Source organism: Brachyhypopomus gauderio, chromosome 10, assembly GCF_052324685.1.
Source record: "Brachyhypopomus gauderio isolate BG-103 chromosome 10, BGAUD_0.2, whole genome shotgun sequence".
Lineage (NCBI taxonomy): Eukaryota > Metazoa > Chordata > Actinopteri > Gymnotiformes > Hypopomidae > Brachyhypopomus > Brachyhypopomus gauderio.
Window position 1 is genome coordinate 17,508,263 of NC_135220.1, and position 16,723 is coordinate 17,524,985.

Genomic DNA, 16,723 nt, shown 5'->3' on the forward strand with positions numbered 1-16,723 from the left:
GATTTAAAAAATCATACATTGCATAAAATTATACACATAATCAACATTACTAGGTTAAAAGCAGGAATGCTTAGATGTATAATAATTTATAGCTATAGTAAATTATATATGCTGTTTCAGTGTGCCTAAAAATACACCATTCAAAGAAGTGTGTGGATTATAGTTCTACTGTAAATTAAACATAGAAGTTATTTTTGTTGTATAGTCAAAGTCAAAGTCAAATTTATTTATATAGCTTTCACAACACATGTCACAAAGCAGCTTTACAATCGTATGGGTCCAGATCCCTAATGAGCAAGCCAAGGCGACAGTGGCAAGGAAAAACTCCCTATGGTGGTGGGGATTAGGTGGTGGGGAACCTTGGGAGGACCAAGACTCAAAAGGGAACCCATCCTCCATTGGGCGGCCCGTTAGCACAAGTCCATGGTGCGCAGGATGGTTCTACAGATAATGTTTAAGGTCCTTGTTCCCCGGCCAAGTAGTCACAGTCTCTTTGGTGTAGATGGTGAGCCTCAGGTAGGAGCATCAGCACGTCCTCTTGCATATAGTGTCATTAGCGTGCACACACACAGGATATGGGAAATTTCTCATATTATTTGAGTGTTTGGAGTTGATTTAAATGCTTTAGTTAATATTACTGTCATTTAATTTCCCTCGCAAAAGTTCCAAAAACAAACACAAAAAGCAAGAACAAATGTTCAATATAACACACAAACACTTAGTGTTGTGCTGAAGTCCTCCCTGAGGCCGGTCTGCAAAACCACACCCACTCAAAGGGGGCGTCAGCTCTGGCTGGGCTGGCTGGGACTGGAAGGCTCAGATGGTAGTGGGTTGTGACCTGCTCTCTGGCAGGTATAGAGGACCATCTCTAGAGACATCAGCACATTGAATTCAAAGGCGATCAGCTCCGTCCTGCTAATGTGGAAGTTCTCCTCCAGCTCCTGCAAAGAGCAGAGAGAGTGAGGGGCGGAGTTAGTGAAGGATCTGGAGCGCTCATTCTGATTGGCTGAGCTTCATGGGAACATGTGTTTAGAATTCAGTGAACAGAGCTCCAGAGCATGATTATACTTAGGTATTATTGAAGCAATTTAAAGCTTTAACATCTGTGTTATCTAGCACGTTGGTGTGTGTACTCTGTGCAGGAATAAAATGAAACTAAATTATTATGATATTGTAGTGAACTTGAAGTGACTCAAATCAATGGTTATTGTGGGGCTCGTAAAAGCAACCTTACAGAAAAGGCTGTTTAATACACGTCATTAAAAATAAAAGTTGCATTCCTGCAGACATCACATTCTTGACATTCAATAGACTCAAAATGCTACCTTGTATAGCTACAATACAATGCTACACATTAACTACAATGTCCTGTTCAAACTCCTGAATAATGTCATGTTCAAGCTCCTCTTGATTACAACAGTAGTTCATCTCCTTACACACTGGCTCTTCAACATCCACAGCACATAATGATGTGTTTTCCTGTGTGATACTAATGCCATTCATTGCTGTGAACTGAATACATACACACACACACACACACACACACACACACACACACACACACACACACACACACACACATTTATGTATGAATGTATTATGTAAGCATGTGTACTGATTCCTTCTCCTAGCAGGTTCCTCGTGCAGCTCTTTGATTGGTCCTTTCTGTCTGGTCTGCACTCACGTCCATCAGCTGTTTGTCCTCTTGTTTCTGCAGGTCGCTGTTGCTCTTGGTGGCCAGCAGGGGGCAGGCGGCGCCACCAGCTTGTGGTTGGCCTCGATCAGACGGCCTGCAACACAACCTCACAGGACTGAAATGTCTGGTTAACTCTAATTTTTGTGACTTAACTGGATGTGTAGGCTAATCTATATGAAGCACTTATCTCTACATTCAACAAGGGTTATTTTAAGGGGAGTATGATTTTGGTGAGGCCAACACAGATAAATCACCAAAAAAAAAAAAAAAACAGACATTTCAATCCTGTGAGGTAGTGACTATACCTTAGTTTATTGAGGACTTTAGTTTTGTCCTAACTAGATATTTAGACATAATAAATATAGACTGTAATACTGCGAAGTCATGTGGTCAGAGGTGAACTTCAGTATCAGTGTGTATTTTATTTAAAATAATTAACACCCTTGAGCCAGTGTGGCTTTGGAGATAATGTCGTTAGCCCTGATGGATAATTAAAGTCTAGTTCTTAGCATAGAAACGTAAATCGACAATATCATTTGTATCGTCTTTATGCGCGGATAAACGAAGGGAGTCGGAATTCGGCACAACACCGGCTGAAAGCCAAATCTGTCGCACGTGAAATGCTACATGCACTGTTCAGAAACTGATCAGTTCAGAAGATATACGCGGCTTTTAGCCTGGTGCAGCTTATACAACATTTAACATAAAAATAAAAAAAAACTTTGTAGGTACTTATATTGAGGTGCGCTGTATAGTTTTTAATATAATCTTGGATTGTTTCATTAAAATGGAATTCTGCACTTAAAATCAATTCAATAACTAACATTTTTTAATTTAATGCCTATATTCATATTTTCCTTTAACTGCTTACACCCCCACGTCCCACAGTAAAATAGTTTAATCTTGCACTGACTGTGGCTGGACTGCACACAGCAGTGGGAATTTAACATCTCTGATATGCCTACTACACCAATCTGATCTAGATATCTGACAGATAAAAATGGCGAGTCGTTACAAATATGGAGCACAAAAAAGAAATGACAAAAGGAAAGGTGAGGAAGCTCATAGAGGTGAAAGAGATTATATGAAGAGGCTTTTAAAAGAGAGAAAGGACAGCAGGGCTGGACTCTCAGCCCAGAGATGAAGATAAATAAACAACAAGCGCTAATGTTGTAGCAATTTTTTGTAAGAAATCCAAGTCTTTGTACATGAGGCCCCAGGTCATTTCTGTCATTCAGAAAAAATGACACCCCTTACAGTTTACAGGTAGTAGGTTAGAAAACTGTGTTCATGTTCAAGTTCATTTATCACTTAACACATCATGGAAGGAGCTTACACATCTAGGTATATTTTACTAGATCAGCAAAATTATTAATTGACTAACTATTAACTATTAGCCTAGTTGAAAAGAGAACACTTTCATGATGTCAATCTGTATTTAATAAAGACATGTTCTGGTTTGTATTCTGTCAAGACTATATAAATATATCCTTCTTGAATCATTCGGCTTTTTTATACATTATAAAGCTTAAGTATGTATCTAAATGAAAAGCTTTTTTATAGCTTGTTTACTATTTGTTTCTTTTGTTATTGCAGGTGGAGTTTCCATCTGATGGCCCCTTTATTAAACAGTCAAAGTGCAACTGCAAAGCTGGTCAGGGTCACTGCAGTCATAAAATTGGACTGCTGTGCACTGCAAATCTGCCCCTCCTACTGTTAGTAAAACCTCACTGCCACAGACTTGGCACATTCCACCACGTGCATTAGGTTTAAGCCCAAAACCTATTAATACAGTGACGATGTCAAAATTAAAGCCATCCACAGCAACAGGGACTTCCGAAGAAATATAAAAGATGCTGTGATGGTATCATTCCTAACCTCTACTGCCCCATTCCAGCCCCTCTTCCAAGTGATCATTTTGCTCATGACCTTACAGAGAACCTTTCTGCTATTGGAAGCACGTGTCAAATGGTCCAGCTACTTTAAGCATCAGCCAGACATCCAGTGGATAACGTTGCAACAGAGTTCGGAGACCTGCCCTGTGGATCAGTGTTGACTTACCAATCCCACAACCTGCCCACCACTACAATCACTGACCCTCACCCACTGTTTCCTCTGCCACCACAGCCATGTAATTACACCACAGCTTTAAATGAAAATGAGAGTAACTACTACTGTGGCATGACCGTCACCCTCTTTGATGCACACTGGATACTGGAGATGGAAACGAGGGACCAGAGCACAAACAAGATCTTGCACAGTGTGGAACAGAAAGGAACAGAAAGAATTGGTCAAACCGGCATAGGTGTTGAGCAGTGAAGTTGGGTTTTACACTGTCTTGTTCTGTAGAATTCAGCATTTGCATTTGACTCCATCTAACCATAGACTCAGCTGTGGGTTTTAGAGCCAGGAAAACAGCTTTTAGTGTGTCATCATCTTTAAATCCAGTGCAAAACACTGGAAGCATTGTAGATGAAACCGCTCACCGCTGTAGATGAAACCGCTCACTCTTGAGGTTTCGATTTTCTTCCTCCAGATGGTCAATCACCCTCTTTGCTGCATCAAGTTGTTCTTCTACAGACAGAGTCTCCTCCAGATAGTCATGATCACCTAGTGCCTCTATGACCTGCTTAGAAATGTGTTGGAGGAGAGACAAAAGAAAATGGGAATAAAAAAGCATTATTAGTAAGGTGATCCGTTTTGAAATTTACACAAACTACCTTTGACTTAAAGTGCTTTGATAATAATGTTGTGGATTACCAGACCTTACTTCATGCACTGCACCAACTTGTTATGGGCTTAGACCATTATTTTGTTTACATAATAAATATTAAGTGTTTCAAATATTTCCATAACCTTTGAAATCAAATAGTAATGAGTAATACATTAATTGACAAATTAATTCATAATTTTCAGCTCTGTACGTATCTGGTAACTCACATTTCTTTCTTTGTAATGTGCAATTCCTCCTCTTCCTCATCAAAGTTACAAGTTGAACAAAAAATATTGACAAACATAAAAAAATAACTTATGAATAAAGTGATCACAGTAGCTCCCATCTGTATAAGTCAGCCTGGCACACAACAATATGCCATACCAGCACTGATCTAGCTGCACCGCTCCTGCAGCTCCGCATGACACTTCCGGAATTCTTCCCACCACAGCCTCGTTTTCGTGCTGCAATGTTTCAAAATGGCGACCAGCATGAAATAAGCAAATTCGAACGAATCGTTCACGATCGACACAACACTACCACTCACAGGACGTATATGTTGTACATGTAATGTCACAGAAATTCAGCTGATATTATTAGAATATCATAGAATATTAGAAGGAAGTATCATGTATTGATATTTTATTGCAAAGGCCCTAATGGGGAAAATACCTTTATTTATTTCTAATCTACTTTCATTTCAATCAAATTTATATAATACAAAATCACAAAATAAGTTGCTCTTAGATACCCCATTAGAAAGAACAGTGTTGGGTAAAATGACTTTTTTTTTATCGTATGTGCCTTATGTTTGGAATGAGTGTCATGCTGTCTTAAATTTAGACTTCGTACCATCTCTTAATAGTTAAAAAAATCAAACATCAATTCAAAATTGACCTAGAGCCATTTTTTGTACTGTGTAACGGCAAAGAGCCACATCATGCATTGGCGAGTGTAAGTTGTTGAGCGGGGGGGGGGGGGGGGGGGGGGGGGGTATGGGTGGCGAGTGTAAGTTGTCGAGCGGGGGGGTGGGGGGGTGGCGAGTGTAAGTTGTCGAGCGGAGGGGGGGGGGGGATGGCGAGTGTAAGTTGTCTGTGAAGACAGTCAAATGCGTGTTTTCCACTACGGCGATTTTAAAGTATTAGCGGCTCGCTAGGCTTGTAAACAAACCGCGCACCACGAAAATGTAGCAGTGTGTCGCCCCGTTAGTGCAGGTGAGCCCGCGGACCGGCTGGGGAGCCGCACGAAACACGAAACCAGGCAAAGAGCCGCATGCGGCTCACGAGCCGCGGGTTGGCCACCCCTGGTATAGAAGTATTGTATGTCATTGTATGTAATTGTTTTGTAGGGGAGACCGGGTATGGTTGTAACATGGGGAGAGCTGTAACACCATCAGTTCCACCGATCACGGATAAGATAGACCAAGATGGCGCCATGTACGGCTGCCCTGCTCTTTGTTTTGTTTGTTTTTGTGCGTTATTCGTGTGTCTTCGTGCTCCTACAGTCGCGAGTAGCTACTAAACATCAGAACAACAACCCCTACAGACATGTCACCAGTTTTTCTAGTGCCCGCTGCATTATTAGTGCACTTTATAAACAAAAAAGTGAGACGCCGCCGAAGAGGGAAGCGAGCTGGCATACTCGTACGCCTTCGCACACGGGGGACGCGCATTCCCCTATACGGGATTTTCCTCTCCAACGTCCGCTCACTCTCCATCTTGAGGGATTCCAGCTCCTCCGCGCGGACAGACAACGGGAACTTGCCGGAGGTAAAACGAAAGGTGGAGGAGTCTGTTTCTATATCAACAACGCCTGGTGCTCCGATTTCCCAACACTGCTCTCCTTCTCTGGAATACATTTTCATTAACTGTAAACCGTTTTAATCTCCACGTGAGTTTTCCTCATTTATTCTGGCTGCTATTTACATTCCACCGAGCGCCGATGTGCACAAATCTGAGCGTGCTCTGGCAGACCAGATTATGAACGTGGAGCAGTTTTTACCGGACTCCCTTGTTATAGTCCTTGTTATATTTTAACAAAGGGAAACTTAGTCATGAACTACCGAAATACAAACAGTTTGTCACATGTCCGACCAGAGAGGGGAACACGTTGGATCACTGTTACACTACAGTGAGTGGTGCTTACCGTGCTGTGCCCAGTGCGGCTTTAGGACTCTCAGATCATGTCATGGTTCACCTGATCCCTGTGTACAGAGAGACTAAAGCTCTCTAAATCTGTCGTAAGGACATATAAAAAGTGGACCAGTGAAGCTGTGGAGGAGCTACGCACGTGTTTGGACACCACAGACTGGGATATGTTCAAGGCTTCTTCAGACCGCTTAGATGAATACACAGATACCGTTATGTCATATATACATTTCTGTGAAGACACCATCATTCCATCACGCCCCAGAATCACTTTTAATAACGATAAACCCTGGTTCACACCAAAACTCATGAATTTAGCAGGGAGGTGTTAGGCTAAAGGCTAAATCCAAGTACAATGCTCGTCTGAAGCAGCGGTTCTATGCTAACGACTATGCCACCGTATGGAGGGGGCTGAAAGAGATCACCCTCTCAGTCCAGGAGGGGGATGTGAACAGGTTGTTTAAGAAGCTAAATCCACACAAGACACTGTGCTGATGAGCTGGCCCCAGTCTTCACGGGAATCTTCAACTCTTCCCTGGAGTCATGCCAAGTCCCAGCCTGTTTCAAGTCCTCTATCATTGTCCATGTCCCCAAGAAACCACGCGCCACAGGACTTAATGACTACAGGCCTGTGGCCCTGACGTCCGTAGTCACGAAGACCTTTGAACGTCTGGTTTTATCCCACCTCAAGTCCATCACCAACCCCCTTCTGGACCCCCTGCAGTTTGCCTACAGGGCCAACAGGTCCGTAGATGATGCCATAAACCTGGCGCTCCACTTCATCCTGCAGCATCTGGACTCCCCAGGAACCTACGTTAGGATCCTGTTTGTTGATTTCAGCTCTGCATTCAATACTATCCTACCCACTCTGCTCCAGGACAAGCTCTCTCTGCTTCATGTGCCCGACTACACCTGCAGGTGGATCACAGACTTCCTCACGGTTCGCAGTCAGCGAGTACGGCTGGGGAAGATTGTCTCGAACACGCAGACTTTAAGTATAGGATCTCCCCAGGGCTGTGTAATTTCCCCTCTGCTCTTCTCCCTGTACACCAACTGCTGCACCTCCATCGCAGACGAGACCACCCTCATTGAACTCATCTCAGACGGTGATGAGTCTGCCTATAGGAAGGAGGTGGACTGGCTGGTGACCTGGTGCAGCAAAAGCAACTTGGTGCTCAATGCCCAGAAGACAGTGGAGATGACTGTGGACTTCAGGAAAGCCACAAGCCCCCTGTCCCCCCTTATCCTTACCGACACCCCCATCACCACTGTGGACTATTACCGGTTCCTTGGTACCACCATCACCCAGGACCTCAAGTGGGAGCTGAACATCAGCTCCCTCATCAAGAAGGCCCAGCAGAGGATGTACTTTCTGCGGTAGCTGAGGAAAGCCAAACTGCCGGCCCAGCTGATGGTACAGTTCTACACGGCCATCTTTGAGTCCATCCTCAGCTCCTCCATCACAGTGTGGTAGGATCAATCAATAAACTGACCACCATCGGCCTCCCCCCTCTCACATGTGCCTGGATAAAAGACTTCCTGACCAACCGACCCCAGACTGTGAGACTTGGCCCACATATCTCCTCCACCCGCATGCTGAGCACTGGCTCCCCACAGGGATGCGTACTGAGCCCCCTCCTGTACTGCATCTATACCCAAGACTGCAGTCCGATCCACAACAAGAACCTGATCGTCAAGTTTGCCGATGACACCACAGTGATCGGACTCATCTCGAGGGAAGACGAATCTGCCTACAGAGAGGAGGTCCTGAATCTGTCGACCTGGTGTTCAGAGAACAACCTGACTATGAACATCAAGAAAACAAAAGAGATCATTGTCGACTTCAGGAAGCATTGCATCGAACCAGCCGCCCTCTTCATTAACGGCAAGTGTGTGGAGAGGGTTCACTCCTTCAGATTTCTTGGAGTCCAGCTATCAGATGACGTCTCCTGGACAGAAAACATCACCGCGACTATCAAGAAGGTTCAAAAGCGACTACACTTCCTAAGGGTCCTTAGGAAGCACAACCTGAAGTCCAACCTACTGCTGACCTTCTACCGCTCGTCCATCGAGAGTACTGCATCACAGTGTGGTATGGCAGCTGCACCATGGCAGACAAGGAGAGACTGCAGAGATGTAGTGAAGACAGCACAGAGGATCATTGGCTGCCCTCTGCCCTCCCTAATGGACATTTACTCCACCCGCTGTCTCAGCAGAGCACAATCCATAACCATGGACAACTCCCACCCCGGCTCTGATCTGTTTGACCTGTTGCCCTCAGGAAGACGCTACAGGTGCATTAGATCAAAGACAAAGCGTTTCAAGAACAGTTTTTTCCCAAAGGCAATAACAAACATAAACTCAAATTTGCACTAACTCCAACCCTACAGACTCTCCGACACTCACCGTGCAATATTATAATCCACTGTGCAATATTTATATTTATATTTATATTGTAAATTCGAGATTGTGTACTTACTGTGTATTATTTACTGTGTTTTATGGTACTTGCTACTGCACTGGAGGAGCTGCTACAATTTCACTGTACTGTGTATAGTGACAATAAAAGGCATTCTATTCTATTCCATTCTATTCTATTCTATTCTATTCTATTCTATACCGGGGCCACTGCCAAGGACAGACAAAGGCTGCAGTGCATTGTGCGCTCCGCTGAGAAGGTGCAGCCTCCCATCTCTCCAAGAACTGTACGTCTCCAGGACACTGGGGAGAGCGGATCGGATCATAGCAGATCCTTCTCACCCCACACGTGGACTATTTCATCCACTCCCCTCGGGCAGGAGGCTTTGGTCCATTCGGACCAGAACCTCCCGCCACAGGAACAGTTTCTTTCCCATTGGACTCAAGAACAGTATATAATCATGTCACTTATCTCTTACAACCCTGCCTTGGTCACTTTAATTGGAATGCACTACTCCACATGCACTGCTGTATATAATACTGTTGTTGTACATTGCCTTCTGTATTTTTATTCATTTTATTCATTCCCTATTACTACTTGTTTTTATGTTGCACCTTCATGCCAAATCAAATTCCTAGTCTGTGAACCCTGTTCATTGACAATGGCAATAAAACTTTTTCTGATTCTGATTCTTATATGATCATTTCAGTATTTACCCAATTCCTCCCTGATCCCACATGGTGAATATCAAGGCTGTAAACAGGCACATGCAGATTAGTTGAAAATAAACAACTATTAAATAATGTGATGAAAAAGTGAATTATTTCGAATCATTTTGAGTATATATGTATAAATATTTAACTTAATTAAGTGCTGGGAACCAGGGCCCACGTTACACAAAAAATAGATCATGAAAGCCAACACAAATATCCACTAGAGAGAGCTGTCTACCTTTCTATTAAGTCTTCAGTCACTGTTATTTCAAGTATACGTATAGGTGACTGTTTTCACAACACCAATCAAACAATTATTCAATCATAATAATATCAATAATAATAACATATTTACAACACAATGCAAGGATTGAATACAATATATTTCTATTTACAATGACTGAAAGAAAAAAACAAAAAAATGCACTGTAAGCCCAAATGATCAGACGTACCACAGAAGGGGAATCCCTGGCCACAGACTATATCTGGAAACACACTGTCATTATTGCATGTATTTGTCCATCACTGTGCATCCTTTATTTAAATGACATCAGCTGAGTCTAGTGTGAATCGCCACAGTGAAGATAAGCCATCCATAGACAACTCTTCTACAAAGAAGCCACCCAGGACTCCATGTGTATGCCTGATGTTCACATGTGTTTGCTTTCCTTAGCTGATGTGCCTGATTAATTATTGCTTATTCATTATTTGAGTCTGTTGTGGAATATGGGGACTCAGAAACACCCCACATGGGACTGATGAAGAAATCCACTCGCCAGCTGCATTTTTTCACATTCACTTTGAATACAGTGAGAGAGAGTGACAGAAAGAGAAATGCAGTGAGAGAGGAAGAGAGAGAGAGAGAGAGAGAGAGTGAGAGAGGAAGAGAGAGCTCCTCCATCCCTTATAAGGTATAGCCAAAGAGGGAAATGGGGAGGGTGTTGGGGCACAATAATGCAGGATATTCTCACAGGATGTCTACCAGGGAGTCAGAGAGGAAGAGAGAGAGGGAATGAGAGAGGGAGGGAGAGTGAGAGAGAGAGAGAGAGAGAGGGAGAGAAAGGGAAAGAGGGAGGGAGATGGTGAGGTAGGGAGATAGAGGGGAGGGGAAAAATAAAGAAGAGGGAATGATGGTCCAGCTGTCTTGTGTCAGTACCGAACTAAGAAGCATTAGACAACATGACACTCTCTCCTTGCATAGGATAGCAGCCTGATCCTGTTCTCTACCAAGGTAAGACTACACTTCCACTACAGGAATATGACTTTAATGCTTTCTTTTCTTCTGGGCAGAGAGAGCTGCTGTAACTGACACTTCAGAATGAGGTGGACGCAGCGTTAGAAGGCTGTGCACTCACATCAGTCACCATCTGTACTAAGCTGACAAACCCTGATTTAATTGAATTGAGAAGTTCCATTGTATAATTTGCATGGTGGGTTCTGAATGGGCTTCATTAAAGGTGAATCGGGGCTCTGAGTTAAACAACAAGTTTGTTTCATTTCCACTTAAAGCTCAGAACATGAACTTTTGCTCCCATCCCACCCAGCTGCCCCTTGTGATGACTAAGTTTTCAGATTTCTGCTTTTGTCTGATATGTAGGTGTTTCCTCTTACGTCAAATATACATATATGCTACAAAGGAACTATAAAAATAATATAATTTTACCATTTGATCAAATGTCACATATGTTCAGAAAAAGTTTCTGTGGAAAAAAAGCATAAGAGTTTCATGTCATGAAACATGTCCGTCCATGCCGGTTGTAAACAGATCACATGCGTCTGGTTACGTGGGTGTGTGTCTGTCTGTTTAGTAAGCGTAATAAGAGCTAGACGTCATGCCTTAAAGAGAAAAAAACAAAAAAAGAACTCCAAATGACGTCAGGTACACACTTCCCCTTCAGAGAGCCTATACCATCAGCTGAATTCAGTCTGTCTCACCGGCTCGATCACTCCCTCCTTCTTCCTTCACATGCGTCTGTCCTGACAGCATGATGGGAGCCCGAGCGTGGTTACTCCTCTTCCTCTTGAATGGATCTGCCGCTGTCCTGCGCCCAGAGCACGTCTCCTCCTGCCGAGTGGTGAGTGACCTGCTCTTCATCGTACCCTCTGTGCTCCTGACACTGTGGCTTTTCGTTCTCCATCTGTAGCTATATGAGTTAGAATCAGACATTGGGATTTAATATACTGACAAATGCTATGATTTTATGTTAAAACTGTGTAGGATTTGTGCAAGTTTTGTTTCTTTGGTCATTTTTTTAACTTAAACAGAACCTCCTAATGAAAACTGATGAACATGAAGAAGAAAACTGCAAAAAGACTGCAAGATTTTTATAATGTAGGCATGGTATGGACATTGTACAATTATGAATAATGTTCATATTGATAATTGATATTACACATCAAATTATTATAAGTATGGATATCTCAGGCTCTCTATAACACAAGCAGATTTTTTAAATCCCAACAAAACCTACATAAAAAAATCCTACCAAAACCAAACATGCTACTTAAAGACAAGTTTATATTCTCAGAATATTGAAGGCATATGGCACTTCTTCAGTACATATAAACAGGGCAGGCTTTAGGAAACCACCTTCAGCTACCTGAGCCAGTGGTGCCCAGGGTGTAGACCCAGCATATGGCTGGCGGAGAGAAAACAACGTGGTGACCAGCGTTATCACACCTCTGGCTGCGCTCTGATCACTCACATATCACTCAGCTGTGCAGGAAAGGGAGGTTACTCAGGGGACGATGGATGGACCTCGGTGGAAAGAAACTTTGATGTTCCACAGCCATAAATGGTGTATGTCCAAATATATCTGTGTTGGTATTTCTGTCTTTGCAGACAGAGCAAACCTTTCATAAGCTTTCAGTTATAATAAGATATTGTAATACACGAGTGACTTGTAATATTTGTCCGTAACGTAAGATGCTTGTCATGATGAGTTGATATGCTACAACTCATCTGGGCTCAGACACTGCATGAACATTATAACTAATTAGTGCCACTTTAAGCTTAGGAACCTGGGTACTGATATAGTTCTTCCAGGTAAAGCAGTGATTCAGCATTGAGTTCTTTCTCTGTTCTTCTCCACAGCTCGAGAGGGTGGCAAACTGCACCGATTTGAATCTGACAAGTTTCCCACACTGGCTACCCAATGGGGTCCACACGGTAGACCTGTCCGGCAACTTCCTCCAGAACCTCACAGACATCGTGTCTTTCTATCCAACCATCCACCAGCTGAACCTACACTCTAACAGGATTGAGTTTATCCAGCCTGGTCTCTTTAGATCCATGAGCCACCTGCAGGTACTGGACCTCTCCAGAAACCAGTTGGACCTTTACGCAGCTCTGAAAATAGCTGTAGGGCCACTCACCTTTGTGCAGAAACTGGACCTGTCTGGAAACGGCCTCTACACGGACATGAGTGACACCTTCCTGGGAGATGCTCCTGCTCTCACTAACCTGTCTTTGAATGGAAACAGCATAACCAAAATAGGTAAAGACACCTTTATTGGGACCCCAGCACTGAGAAACATAGACTTACACAACAATGTCATTTTGGAGATTGAAGAAGGTACATTTGAATCCCTGCCACATCTTGCTGAGCTCGATTTATCGATGAACTCAATCTCGTGCATCACCGATTTTAACCTCTACCAGCTGAATTCACTCAACCTGAGCAAGAACAGTATGACCTCCTTCCAGAGCATCATCTCGGACCAGGACTTCCAGCTGCTCTACCTGGACCTGAGAGAAAACAAGATCCAGTATTTCCCCATCCTGCCAACCAAGAACAAGCTCATCTACCTGGACCTCTCACGGAATCAGCTGCACAGTCTCAACGGCACCGATGCAGACGAGGAGCTCCACAACCACAAATCCCCTCTGAAGCTTTGCAGTCTCCTCTACTTGGACCTGAGCTACAACCATCTCAAGTCCATCCCCCCAGACTTCTTTGTCAGCATGGTGGCTCTGGAGTCACTGAACATTAGCAACAACTGTCTGGAGAGCTTCATGCTAGACCACAGGAGCCTGAACACACTGAAGACTCTTGACCTGAGCTTCAACAACCTGCAGAACCTGACATTTGGGAATTGTACACTGGAGATGCTAGAGACGCTCTATCTGCAGGGCAACTGGCTCAACACACTGGATCCTGGGATTTTTCAAGGTCTTCCCAGCATCAGAACCCTGCACCTGCAGCAAAACCAGTTGAGTGTCTGTGGGCTAGAGAAGCATGTGAGCGGGTCCTGCGTCTACCTCTCTGACATCTGCACACTCCAGTATCTCTACCTCTCTGAGAACGACCTTCTTTACTTGCCTGCACAGGCCTTCAAATGCAGCCCACTGCTGATCCTGGACCTGTCCCTAAACCCCGGAGTTGAGATAAATGAGCATGCTCTATCAGGTTTGGAAAGATTTCTCACCCACCTATCGTTGAGAGGAAACCAACTCCAGGTACTTAACTTTGACCTTTCACTCCTACACCACCTGAAGGTTGTGGATTTGTCCAGCAATCAGCTGAGCAGTCTGTTGTTGGCCAGTGGAGACACTGCCATAGAGAGCCTGAACCTGCAGAATAACAGCATGGTAACACTGGAAACTCACACGCTGAAGACCCTACAGAACACGCTCAGAAACCTCTACATGGGCTCCAATCCACTCAGCTGCTGCAGGAACATGCAGCTCATTGACCTGGTGCAGCAGAAAAGCGTACACATCCCTGACATTGCCATGGTTACCTGCAAGTACAGAAAGGATGGTGAGTATGTAGAGATTAACCTTAGGAATGTGCAAAGTGAGCACTGTGAAACTCTGAGGAGCAAGGTGCTGGTGATTAGCATGATTACCGTGCTCACTTTAGGGCTAATGGTGGTTCTGCTGGTGGCCATAAGGTTGTGTCACTCGAGAAGTCACAGGTTCAACCACAGCTACAAGGCCTGAAAAACTCCTGAAGGAAAATCCAAAAAGGAAACTGAAGGTTCCGCATCTCACAGGATGCAGTGACAGTCACATGAGTTCAGCAGCAGGTCCTTTTTACGGGGCCCCTCTCTGCTCCACTGTGTGGAGAACGGCTCAGAGAACACAAGGTTAAAACACTAGGACCAGTCGCTTGTGACATTTGCATTCATTTCAACATTCGTCCACATAACAGAAAATGCAAAGCAGAAATTGATGAGGTACACAGACATATCTACATGCTCAGAGTGTACATAAGTGCTTTGAGGACCGGTTCCCCATATTTCAGGGTTCTTTGAGTTTAAACACGAACAGCAGCATGAGTTAAATAAGAGATATGGATCCTTGAAGACGTTTAATACGTGTGGCCTCATCAATGACTGGCAATCAATGACAACGGACCAATGAAGGACAGTAATTGTTGTGTGCAACATGCATATACAATATGTTTGAAGGATTTTTTTTTTGCTTTTGTGGTATTACTGTGTTTTTGTATGGTCACTACATTTCCACAGGGCTGGCTGGGCTGGCTAGCTCTCTCTTTTGCACTTTAAGGACTGTTAGATGTGAATATAAAAGCTACATAAAATGTAATGTGTATGTACTGTACATAAATGTAACCAAACACTATAGTCGATGCACATGCTACTTTTGGATGAATGTTTGGAAAGACCAGAGGGATGTACATTTCAGCTGTATTTGTGGATTTAGTGAGATGAATTTATTCTTCTATTCAAGCCTTTAACACACGTTGGTTGAGCCAGCGGCGTTTGTGAGAGTTCTCTAACTCATGAACTCAATATAGCCTTAAGTTATCTAGCTATTGAAGGAATCCAGCTGTTTAATATGCCCCTAGGTGCAGTGTGGTTTAACATGAAGACCAACAGCATCAGAGTCATGGGACCAGATAGAGACATGTGGTTCATGGAGTGTGTGTGGGTGTGTGAGATGATGTAGCCACACCAGGGCAGAGGAAGTGGTGCTGTCTGTCGGGACACCTGCAGTGAACACGAGGCGTGTTTTCACAGCTTTAGGGCCACTGCAGTCACCTTTCCTGTTATGGGTTCAGTCTCGCCAGCTCCTCCTGGACAAGGTGGTGGTGATGATGTTATCATTGATTTGCATCTTCAAATGCTAAATGTATTCCATATCACAAGTGACCTTTGACCTCACACTCACAGGCCATCACCGATGCATTATTCCTCCTGCTTACTTTATTAATAGAGACCAGTGGAGGGAGGCCGGTGAGTCTACTGTTCATATGGGGAGCGGGCAGGACTGAAATAGACAGGAGGAGATCCCTGTGTGTTTGGATATGTCACCACCTCATGTATAAATAGGAATTAATTTCACAGCCTGTTGAGTTGATAACGAGAGAGCTGTTTCCTCATGGTCACTACCACTTCCACCTACGCAATCTGCAAATGCCGAAACCAGCAGTTATCATACAGTCACATACATATATACGCACATATATATACACACACACACACCCATGCGGTGCTGCAGTAATCTTTGACCTCCTTGGCTGGTCTCCTGCTTCATTTTACTAATTATTTATACTTTATGAAGCACTCTGTATAAAAAATGTAAATGAATTAGATATATGATAGAGATATATTTATAAAGTTCTGTATTTTCCTAAATAAACCTGCCCTAAATGAGTATGAGCTACTGTGTTGTTTAGCTGTTAAGCCCCCATCTGGCTGTAGATATTATATATATATATATATATATATATATATATATATATATATATATATATATATATATATATATATATATATATATATATATATTGTGGATATGCTCGTGTGTCCCCGTGTGTCTGTGTGTGTGCACGTGTATATATGTGTCCCCATGTGTCTGTGTGTATGCACGTGTATATATGTGTCCCTGTGTTTGAGGGACAAAATTAGCTTCTGTGAGAGGGAGGCTTAAAATGTGATTGTGTTAACATGACGTTGGCTGGCAAAGAGACAGCAGGACAATATCCATCAGGCTCTCCAAACAGGAAGCAGCTTGAGAGGAAAGAGCTCAGCACACATAAATAGAGGCAGTTGTGTTCACACCCT

At 43.5% G+C, this 16,723-nt stretch overlaps 1 protein-coding gene across 1 annotated transcript; it reads left to right on the plus strand.

Moving 5' to 3' along the window:
- Positions 1-10,788: 10,788 nt before the first annotated feature.
- Positions 10,789-16,313, plus strand: lrrc32 (leucine rich repeat containing 32). The gene is made up of 3 exons (XM_077020086.1): positions 10,789-10,919; positions 11,673-11,763; positions 12,783-16,313. The coding sequence occupies exons 2-3, from the start codon at positions 11,674-11,676 to the stop codon at positions 14,631-14,633; spliced, it is 1,941 nt and encodes a 646-aa protein (XP_076876201.1). The 5' UTR covers positions 10,789-10,919; position 11,673; the 3' UTR covers positions 14,634-16,313.
- The last annotated feature ends 410 nt before the right edge of the window (positions 16,314-16,723 follow it).

Coding starts and splice junctions, on each gene's coding strand:
- lrrc32 (XM_077020086.1), top strand. CDS start 11,674: ATGATGGGAGCCCGAGCGTGGTTACTCCTCTTCCTCTTGAATGGATCT. Junction 11,764..12,782: donor ACGTCTCCTCCTGCCGAGTG/GTGAGTGACCTG, acceptor TCTTCTCCACAG/CTCGAGAGGGTGGCAAACTG.